We start from the raw sequence: 12028 nt of genomic DNA on the forward strand, positions 1-12028 counted from the left end.
AAAAGTTTTCCAATTGATCCAAGAGTCTTCAATCAATTCATTGTTAGATATTCTGATCTCGAAGTAATTAAAAGTCGTTTTAAGATATTTATAAACAGTTTAAAGACATGTTAATGAATTTTAAAGTTTCTCTCTGTCGTTAACATTACAAGAAGTAACCGGAGAGTTAGTAAAATCTGAGTGATATTAACAAAATATGAATAAGAAATTAATATTAAAAGAAAGAACTTTAAAAGTTTTGGGGCTGTAGTTTTAATTATTATTTACAAATACGAGTACCCGATTAAAAAAAAAAATTAACTCTATAAAGTCGTGTTTGCATTGTGACAAATATGTGTAAGTTGCTTGTAGATAAAATCTTTTAATTATTTAGTTAGTATAAAAACTCAGGCTCCTCAAGATAATTATTTAAAGATATTGTGTTAAGTGTGAAATGGTGCAATCAAGCTTCCTGGGTATCACACTCTCGTGTGTCTACGAAGTGCGCCTATGGTATGTACATCCGGATTTTCGCTAAGTGAGAGTTGTTAGTGAGTGCAGTGAGTAACATGTTCTTCGCCGTGAACTCAACGTCCAGCAATGGATACAAACTGCTGTCGGCCCAGGGCATGGAGACTCTGCAGCAGTTCCTGCGGGACCACGGCACTGAGTGTATCCGCCAGTTTGTCCAGGTACCACTAGCTTTACAATAACTCACTGTACATGAATATTAACTGGCACTGATGAAAACTAGACTTACGTCTTTCATATATAATGTGTAACAGATGTGGTAAAAACCTACGTAAAACTGTCAGTACTGTATAATGTTGCCAATGGCGCAGTGCAGCGGGTAAGGCAGTTATCGCGAGATAACCGAATCAAGCAACGCCGAGCGTGGCTGCTGCTTGGATGGGTGGCCGCTGAGCGATCCTGTCCTTGCAAGCAGCCCGCCTGCCCTGCCATTGGTCCCGAGGTTAAGTGTTAGATAGGGCTTCTTAACTCTAACTTCGCCTGGTAAAATAAGACATTCTTTGACCTTGTGACCTTGACTTAATATGATACTACGTTAATGTAACCTTTCAACGTCGTGCCATGGCTTGTGAGCAGGGTAAGCGGAATCGTCTTATCACTAATCGCCCATATAATGAACATTGTAGGAGGTTTTTACTTTCTTTAAAGAACATTTGTGGGGAACGCTGAAGCAGAAGTCGCCTTTACTTTTCTTTGAAGGTCTGGTGCTTCGTTACTGTACGATTCTTTCTTACAGCGACTGTCTTTGTAAGTCCCTCTGATGGAGTATAGTTCAGTATAGGAACACTGATTTGTATAAAGAACATTTGAGGGGAACGCTGAAGCAGCAGTCATTATCAATTTTTCTTTGCTCTGCTGCTCCGTTAGACAGTTCTTATAGCGGCTGTCTCTGTAAGTAAGAAACAATAAGAGTCTGTTAAGAACATTTGAAGGAAACGCTGGAGCAGCAGTCGATCTCAATATTCTTTGTAGTCCAACTGCTCAGTTATTGCAACATTTCTTCCTAACAGCAACTATCTCTGTAAGTTCCTCTGATGAAGTAGAATGCAGAAAGGAACAATGAAGTCTGTTAAGAACATTTAAGGGGAACGCTGGAGCAGCAGTCGCTCTCAATACTCTTTGTGGCTCTGCTGCTCAGTTATTGTACTGTTCTTATAGCGGCTGTCTCTGTAAGTTCCTCTGATGAAGTAGAATGCAGAAAGGAACAATGAAGTCTGTTAAGAACATTTAAGGAGAACGCTGGAGCAGCAGTCGCTCTCAATACTCTTTGTGGCTCTGCTGCTCAGTTATTGTATAGTTATAGCGACTGTCTCTGTAAGTTCCTCTGATGAAGTAGAATGCAGAAAGGAACAATGAAGACTGTTAAGAACATTTAAGGAGAACGCTGGAGCAGCAGTCGCTCTCAATACTCTTTGTGGCTCTGCTGCTCAGTTATTGTACAGTTCTTATAGCGACTGTCTCCGGCCTTTTGCTGAAACTTCTTCAGTTAAGTTTAGTTTAATAGTTTAGATTGTCATAAAAGACTTTACAAAACATTTTGAATTATTTTCTTTGTAATTATTGCAGTAAAGTAATAATCTTCGTAAAATATAAATATAACACAACCCCGTGTATATACATATGAACGCGTGGCTGGGTTCGTAATTACTTGCAGACTTTAAAGAGGTTGCTATTCGTGTTAAATGATATCATGAATATAGGAAATTATTAAAGCGAGAATACAAGTTTTTTTCCTATATCGTGTTATTACAGCTTGTCTGTCTTTAAAGTGATTGCCATACGGAAACACGTTCGAATTTACGACCGATGGCCTTAAAACATTTACAGTATATTGTGTAAGGTTACATGATCACGAGTTTTAATTTTCTTTAATCATAATAAATAGCGTATAACCAATTGGACTGTGATAATACCTGATGTTACATTATTTCAAACACGTATCGTTTACCAGTTATTTCTTATGAAATCTACTTTTTTATCGTGTCGGAAGTGGATAGTAATCGCCCTGTATGTAAATTTAATACAGTATTATATGGAGTACACATGAAGGGGGTCTTGAAACGTTGAACATACCTGGAAATGATATTGCATGGGGGATACAACACATAAAGTGACATGCAAGCAGTCCGTCTCTGCCAACTTCTGACACATTTCTCATTACCTTCTGGGAGCCCTGCCAGTTATGTGGAGACTTAACTACAGCCTTCCGCTGATATGTGTGCAATTGAAATATTGATCAACTGATAGTTGTACGTTAGACAGTAATTTTATCAGAACTACTGGGAAAGGTCTATTTTACACATTTGCGAATTGAGCCTTCAGAACACAGGCGGTGCTGTGTGGGTGTGTGGGGTATCAGTTAGTCTACTCGATAGCATAGTGTTAAGCCTCCCTGTAATCCGCTTTCATGTAGCTGTAGGCTGGATCTGATAGAGAAAAGCCTTCGGTATTACTGATGCAGATCCTGGGTTTGCACACGTGCTTTGGCAGTATTTAATTAATCATTTACTTTGGTTCTTCGGGTGTTTTCATCGTCGAGTATTATTGAAATTAGTTCTTTGGGCACAGAAAAAATAAATACCAGCAGCAGTTATGTCGTGTTTACATATTATACAGGATGTGCCGTAACTCTCTGGACAAAGTTATACCACGGTAATGCTCAGGTTGACAGGCATATTTCACCATATGAACATGGGTCTCCTCCGATGCTTAGTTTCCCATCTGTCTATATGTATGTTTTTTTTTATAAACCTTAAAAACTAATAAGTTTAATTATACCAAATTTGCTTAAAATGCTTCTGATAACCAGGTCACTTACCGAAAAATATATCATGAAACTATCTTTAGCATTTTCAAAATGGCGGCCATTAAAACTTTTATCTTTGAATATCTTAAGAACCTGCAATTTTTATCAAGAATTACAAGAACAACAGTTTTTTGAGGATTTTTATCACAAATCTAATGACACCAAATGTATTTCAATCGAATAATAAATAGCTGATTTAGAGCAGATTTAATGTGACAATACATGACCCATATTGAGAGCTGCCGTTTATTCAGTGTTAGTATAGTTGGCTATTCACTGAGAACCTTATATTCACCATATGAGCATCGGAGACACCATGTTTATATGGTGAAATATGTGTCTTTTCCTGAGCAATAACGTGGTATATCTTTGTCCAGAGACTTACAGGACACCCTGTATAATAAATTTAATTTTACAATGTAATTCTAAGAAATTCTCCTATTCCTTACTGGTGATACAAAATTTCGTGCAATGGTATTACCACTTTCTGTTACCGGCAACCATACAATTTTCCCCCCAAAATAGACCTCATCCTGAAAGTACTGTGAGGATTATAACGACGTTTCCAATAACTCTTTCTTTACATAATGTGGCCAAGGTGGAAAGGGTTGAATCAGTGTGAATGTGGAGTTTAGCTCCAGCTCAACTTCCTCTTAGTGCAGCGTCTGGAATCTAACATGCTGTCACAGATTTGACTCCTGGAATCTGGAGTCATGTTCATATGAAGGAATCGTAATAAAGTTGGCAACGATCCATAAATGAACTTTGTACATCGTTTCGACATCAGGTGAACTTGTATTCTCATTGTCTCATCAGGTCCACAATTGAGTACATGAGTACACTATGATGTTTTAGACACGATCTCTAAGCACGGTGGAGCTACTGAGTTCTCTACGCATAACGTAGATGTGGTGGAAAGGGATGAATCAATGTGAATGTTGAGTTTAGCTCCAGTTCACATTTCTCTTAGTGAAGATTTCAGGCGATGCACAAGAGGAATGTGAACTGGAGCTAAACTCCTCTCGCTCTTGTCATTCTCATTGTAGGTGGTAGATGAATTCTGCTTTACAGGAAACACTCTCTTGTGAGTTGCTTAATCTCAATGAAGATGACTGTGGTTTTCCGGGTAACTGTCAAAGTGACATCAGGTGGGTTTTAAAAATACAGTAATAAGCATTGAATTTTTCGCAGCCATTTATCTATAGCCTCAAGATACCTAATGGCTTCGCCAACAGCTCAATCGTGCCATTCTGAAGGGAACTCTATCGAAATACTATCATTTAAGTGTTTCGTTTCATATTGAAACATGCCAATCCCCTTTTAGGCCTTCTTCTGTCCGTCCTCATGGGCCACCGGCCTGTGTGAGGATCTTATCAAACAGAATAAGGGAGAGAGTCGATACAGTACAAGGTCGATAGTACTGATAAAAAGTGCTACAGTCACAGACAGGATTTGAAACCACGCTATCTCTAACTCAGACTCAAAGTCACATCGTATTACACTACTCGGTCATGGGCACTACCCACAATTACAATGTTGAGGTATTCGGCATTTATATGATCACTTTTGGTCCATAGATATTAAACTAAAACTGTCAGAATCAGTAATACATATTCACTGATAAACGTAAAGTGGAGGAGGCAGAGCTGTGTATCTTAATTGGCTGAAGCGATCGATGTTGGTCACGTGGTTTTAATTTCCACACAATTATTCCGAAAATGGTGGTCTACTTAAAAAAGATGTTATATCGCATTTATACGCTTTTGGAATCAGTCGTGCCAAACCGTTCATCTTCTTCTTCTATATATATTTATATATATATATATATATATATATATCTATATATATAAAAAATGAATGTTTGTATGTTTGTCCTTTATGGAATCGTGAACTATTGGACCGATCATGATGAAAATTTGTACGTATATGTATTTTTCCACGGAGAAGGTTTATAAGCTATGCCTATCCCTTTCCCGATTCAGGATTCCGCCCCACTGGTTACAGAAATACCCATAAGAAATGCATTGCAGCAAACATATGTTAACGTCTTTTCAAATTTTTAATCAGCTGTTCTTTGTAAACATATATTACACTTATAGTTTTAAAGCATAGAGTAAGCTTAAGAGAAACGACAAATTTTGTTTAAACTGTTTCTGCAATCACTGTTAAACATAGACTTTACTATCCAGATAATACAATTCAAATTTGACGTAAAAATTCACCTTTAACTGCAATATTTATTTAATATAAACCATGCTCATGCTTGATCAGAAGAGCAATGCAGATATCATAATTACTATCTTACGTTGGCTACAAATATAAAGAATGTTATAAAATCAACCTTAGTTGTTTTTTTTGACAGAAGTATGGTTCTCAAAACTCCGTGTGTACATATTCTCTCGATCGAGACAACAAAGCAAGCTCAATCGTGGCATCGGAGATATAACTAATTTAATCTAAAATTTATTATAGTAAAAAAAAAATTTACTAAGTAATATAAGGACTTCGGTTCTTAAGATTTGCGTGCGAAGCCGTGGGTAACAGCTAGATAGAGGCAGGAATATGGTACATACCTTCATAATACGCCCAAGAGGCTCACGATGGAACGACTATCAATTATCTCAGCAATGTTTAGAATGTGATAGAAAAAGAATAAGTGAATATAGTGTACTGTTTTCAACGGGAAATTGCGTGCGAAGCCGCGGGCAACTTTTGCAAAAAATTATTGAAATGCGCAGCAAAGCGCGCCGGGCCCGCTAGTATATATATAAAAATGAATGTTTGTATGTTTGTCCTTTATGGAATCGTGAACTATTGGACCGATCATGATGAAAATTTGTACGTATATGTATTTTTCCACGGAGAAGGTTTATAAGCTATGCCCATCCCTTTCCCGATTCAGGATTCCGCCCCACTGGTTACAGAAATACCCATAAGAAATGCATTGCAGCAAACATATGTTAACGTCTTTTCAAATTTTTAATCAGCTGTTCTTTGTAAACATATATTACACTTATAGTTTTAAAGCATAGAGTAAGCTTAAGAGAAACGACAAATTTTGTTTAAACTGTTTTTGCAATCACTGTTAAACATAGACTTTACTATCCAGATAATACAATTCAAATTTGACGTAAAAATTCACCTTTAACTGCAATATTTATTTAATATAATCCATGCTCATGCTTGATCAGAAGAGTAATGCAGATATCATAATTACTATCTTACGTTGGCTACAAATATAAAGAATGTTATAAAATCAACCTTAGTTGTTTTTTTTGACAGAAGTATGGTTCTCAAAACTCCGTGTGTACATATTCTCTCGATCGAGACAACAAAGCAAGCTCAATCGTGGCATCGGAGATATAACTAATTTAATCTAAAATTTATTATAGTAAAAAAAAAATTTACTAAGTAATATAAGGACTTCGGTTCTTAAGATTTGCGTGCGAAGCCGTGGGTAACAGCTAGATAGAGGCAGGAATATGGTACATACCTTCATAATACGCCCAAGAGGCTCACGATGGAACGACTATCAATTATGTCAGCAATGTTTAGAATGTGATAGAAAAAGAATAAGTGAATATAGTGTACTGTTTTCAACGGGAAATTGCGTGCGAAGCCGCGGGCAACTTTTGCAAAAAAATTATTGAAATGCGCAGCAAAGCGCGCCGGGCCCGCTAGTATATTATATATATATATATATATATATATATATATATATATATATATATGAATGTTTGTGTGTTTGTCCTTTATGGAATCGTAAACTATTTGACCGATCATTACGAAAATTTGTATGTATATGTATTTTTCCGTGGAGAAGGTTTCTATGCTATGTCTATTGATGTAACTCGCCTCCAGGTGGCGTTGCCAAAGATAATAATAGTTTTCAAAGCGCCTGCACATTATAAACTGCAATTACGAGACAGTTACTAATATTTAATAGCCAAACACTATTTGAAGGCGCTAAGTTATGATGTATAATATTTGTCTTGAAGATAAATTTGTGGTTGAACTTAAAGCTTGATTGTTAGACCACTTTATAATAAAACACATGTACGTGTACAATGGCTATAAACATATACAGATTTTCTTGATCGTGGCAACAAAGCAAACTCTACATCGGCGTTGGAAATATAATTTACTTGAGCCAGAAGTGCACATACACGGGTAACGCTTACGAAAAGCGTGCGAAGCCGCGGGAAACAGCTAGTTCATCATAAAAGGTAAAGGCAAAGAATGTCTTATTTCACAATGCGAAGTTACGTCTAATAAGTCCTCTCCAACACTTAACCTGGGGACCATCGGCTTAAAAGTGACTTCCGAACCATCACCAATTGCCGAGCAGACGGGCTGCTTGCAAGGACAGGATCGCTCAGCTATCACTACCCATCCAAGCAGCAGGCACGCTCGACGTTGCTTGATTCTGTTATCTTGCGATAACCGTTGTACCCGCTATACTGCGCCATTGGGTATATTACGATGCAATCCTCTCAAAGTGTTCTACGAATAAGTTTGCCGCTACAGGTAACGACATTGACCTTATTACCACCTCGACAGTTTGCTCTTAGAAGTTACCGTAAAAAGAAACAAAATAAATTCATCATTGATTCGACCAATGCAGTTTAACTTTAGCTTTTATTTTTTTGAACTGTTCCAGGGTTTGTCACTTGAATGGAAAAGAATTTAAACTGATAATGGAAGCATTTATGATTTCGATGAAATGTCTTGAATGTCTTACGCACGAATAAATCGTTTCCACGCAATCGGGTAACGCATTCGAGACATATTCGGTTATATAATTCGTATCGTATAGTGATGAATCAGTAGAGCTGGTAATTTGTGTTATTGAATGCCTCTTTTATGCACTTAAGGAACTTGTACAGCAGCAGTGGTTTTTGGTCAGAGATCATTTAACCACTTTTTATAGGAGCCTTTTATCTCTGTGTTGGATCTGATTTATTTATTTAATTAATTAAGTGTTACGAGTAATAGGTTTTCTAACTTCTTTGTATGTACCATCTCTTATCATCTTATTCGTTCTCTTCTTTCGTGCCTTATCGGATCTCATTACTATGCTATAAAACAAGTCAAGGACTGGGGGGATGTTAATATCCATATAATTTCGTGAACATACATAGCCCGGAGTATATGAGATAGAGGGAACCACCACACGCTAATAGGTACCCGAACGTTAACCTATCAACATCTTCCAATTCACAACTTTGTGGTGTTGAAGATATTTTATTAATTGTGCTATCTACACGATTACCTATATTCTTGATTGATCACAGTATCTATATTGTTGCACATATGATTGATAAATATATATCACATATAGGTAAATGAAACACAGATAACGGCCATTATACAAGATTACACTGTGGAATGAACTGTATACACTTTATAACAGATCAATAAAACATTTAGAAACAAATGGTGAAAGTTTAATTACAGACCACTCAGATCCAGATCGAAATAAGTAACGTCCAAAACTTGATTTACATTCATTACATCTAATATACTGGTATAATTCGTGTCTGCATCGTATTAAGACAGCGTACTGTACTATATATAAACGATGTTAAGGCTGCTTGAAAATTAATAACTCGTTAGGTGCAATAGATTTTTGGTTTGAAATGTTTTTTTTTTTAAGAAAATTAAGGACACAGCCCTTTAATATATAATTTTTGTAATTTTTGAAGATAATGAAACAAAGATTTGTTTCATCACTCAAGGAAGCGTGGTAGTATTGTGAAACAGAGTTGGTTACATATAATTAAATTTAGAGAAACCCTTGAGAATAGAGTATACATATTTTATAGTATGTACATTGAATGTAGTGACATGATTGTAAAAAAATTAAATTTTCGTAAGAAAAGCATGTTTTGTAAATTGTATGTTACTAAAAATACAATTTCCGTAAGTGGTAGTGGAGTAAAAACCACATCACTCACTAAAGCTAACATATTTTCGTACTGTAATTTTTTATATTTTTGTATTCAGCCATTTTAATGAATGAATGAATCTATTTATTTCCTTATATTCAGTGAAGGTATTTTAAAAAGCTACGAATTTAAGATTAAATATATTTACATAATCGAAAATATATAGTGCCATTGTGAGAAAACTATTATATTTTGTACACCTGTAGTTTACGGTTCGCGAACGTGTTGTGTGTGAGTTTACATTGGACATAATAAGCTTTCAATATTTACACGAGTGTCTAACATATAAGTGCACAATATAATGTATGTAGTTTAAAATATTGTAAAATGGAAAAATGCGTTATTTTGAATAACAAATTCTTCAGTTTTACAGCGTTTATCTTGTTTCCTGTATGACCGAACTGTCCTTCCTAATCACCACTAGTAAGCCAGGACCTTAAAGATTAAAAGCCATCACGGTCAATGGGTCGCCGTTCCCGGCCTTGGTACACACAATAAACTGCGTCATATCGTACTCTGTGTACAGTGTGCTGTCCGGAACTGATTGGTAAACACCTCGGTCATAGCGAGATCACCTGATGAGATCACCAGTGTTTGGATAATTTGATGCTAACTTCATAGCATGTAGTGCTGGGCACTGATAAGGGTGTTTCTGTACCTCTCTCCCCTCCCACTACTCCCGGAATATAGTATTTTCGTGTTGGAGAGGTTCAATGAACTCACGAACATCGATTCGTGTAAGGCACCGACAAAAGGACGTGTTGTGTGTAAGAGAGACAGTGATGTATTACAACGCTCTGACAGGCCCTTGAGTCACCACCCTGTGGACGGACTTCGCCCTTAGATACTACGGTTACAGCGTGCCTCCGTAGTCATACGTACAAAATTATACTCGTGTGATTCCCAACAGAATGTCAAATTGGAAGACATTCCTGTATCAATTAAATTGAATTGCCTAATTGGCCAGCATTTATGTCTCGTGTGAATCGAACTTGAAGTTCACATGCTGAGGCATTACGCGTACTTTTCATGGCCTAACTTCGGGACTTCGGAAGAAATTTGTATTGGTTATTACTATTTTCAAACATTTAAGCGTTCGCAAAGAAACCGGACATTTTAAATAACATTCGACAGCCATGAGGACAGGAGGACCAATATTGAAAAAGATGACACTTCCACCTAAAGCAGGACGTCTGGTCATCCTTAAGGGGGTTTCGGTATGCCCTATCCTTCCCATGTTAATTTGGCCAATTTGATGTACATTTTTCTCAGAAACCTTTAAAGCTATCATCATCAAACTTTAGGACACTACTATTTAGACCTTTGTTAACATTTAGAGCGGAACAAAGTTAAAAAAGAAGGGTTTATTTTATTTGTTGTAAATAAAAAATTTATTAATTTTTTTGTAAAATAATTTATAATTATAATTTTTTTAATAAAAATTTTAAATAGATTTTTATAATGTCTTCCGCTCTAAATGTTAACAAAGGTCTAAATAGTAGTGTCCTAAAGTTTGATGATGATAGCTTTAAAGGTTTCTGAGAAAAAGGTACATAAAATTGGCCAAATTAACATGGGAAGGATAGGGCATACCGAACCCCCTTAAGGACCTCAAGTCCCGTCATTTTAGAACTACAATAAGATCGTTAAAGTGTATTGAACTTAAAATTGTTCTTATAGGTCTACAACCGAGATGTCCGCCAGTGCAGTCGGTTCTTAAACAGTTGAACTTAATTGAATGAGGCGGAGGCGTATCGCGATTGGTTGAAATGTTAACTAATCAACCACCGATATGACAAAATCATTGATTGATCAATGTGACTACTTTATCTCAGGCTGCCAGTGTTTGGATAATTTGATGCTAACTTCTTTGTTGAAATGGTTTATTGTCATGATAATTTCTAAATAGAATTCTCGTGTTGCCCTTGCACTATACAATTAATTTTTTAATAATTATATTTACTGACAACATGAAAATATGATAGATTTATCATGAAGTAATTGAAAAAATAATAAAAAAACATTACCATTTCCATAAATATTATTTAAAGAGGTTAAACAAGCATTGGACCAATTCCGTATGAAAATATTGGGTGGGAGGGGGAGGAATTTGCCAAGATGTAATGTTGAAAATTAAATAAACAATAGTTTATATTATTTCGTCGATGTTTATAATGGAACCGCGGATCCAGCGGTGAAGGTGTTTGCACGCATGGCAGTAGTTGGTAACGAGAAACTTGTCAGAAGTTGGCAGTGGATAGACAGCTTGCATGTCCCTTCACGTCTCGCAGCGGCCACCACGCTCTTTCCTTGGTTTGTTTGTATACCTGCCTTTACTTTTATTCAATATAAAATGTGGCTTGATTTACACATATCTCGGTTGTGCTCCAAAATTATTAGTTTAAGAATAGTAAAGGATATCCTCTGCCTGTTTGGGATTAAGAAAAAATCCCCACAGCACGAGATTTGCCCAATTGTTTCATTACAAAGACCTACAAACAGAAAGTATCTCGATTTTATAGGCTTTGGGGTGTAGAGAAGAGCCAATCCGTAGAGCGTAGAGTAGCCTTTTTTATGGACAAATAAACAGAATATTTCTTTGTTTATTATAGTCTGATACACCCACATTTGTCCTACGGTTTGATATTATGAAGGAGCAGTTCCAAATACAAACATGAAAGAGTTTTTAAATCCCAAAAAAGTTGTCAGAATTCTTTAACAATTTAACCCTAGAGAATCGTGCAAAGACGCCTTACCGTATCTC

The 12028-nt window shown here is 36.3% G+C and overlaps 1 protein-coding gene across 12 annotated transcripts in view; it reads left to right on the top strand.

Annotated features, from left to right (window-relative positions):
• The first annotated feature begins 484 nt into the window (after nucleotides 1-484).
• Nucleotides 485-12028, top strand: part of LOC124360822 (liprin-alpha-1) — a 204530-nt gene continuing 192986 nt past the window's right edge. For 4 of the 12 annotated variants that reach the window (XM_046814750.1, XM_046814756.1, XM_046814749.1 and 1 more), the window contains exon 1: nucleotides 486-671. In XM_046814750.1, coding sequence (XP_046670706.1) covers nucleotides 549-671 — 123 coding nt within the window. In that variant the 5' untranslated portion in view covers nucleotides 486-548. Of the gene's footprint in view, nucleotides 672-12028 lie in introns of all 12 variants that reach the window. The other 8 variants (XM_046814746.1, XM_046814751.1, XM_046814754.1 and 5 more) reach the window with 3 other exon arrangements.

This window comes from Homalodisca vitripennis, chromosome 4, assembly GCF_021130785.1.
Source record: "Homalodisca vitripennis isolate AUS2020 chromosome 4, UT_GWSS_2.1, whole genome shotgun sequence".
Classification (NCBI taxonomy): domain Eukaryota; kingdom Metazoa; phylum Arthropoda; class Insecta; order Hemiptera; family Cicadellidae; genus Homalodisca; species Homalodisca vitripennis.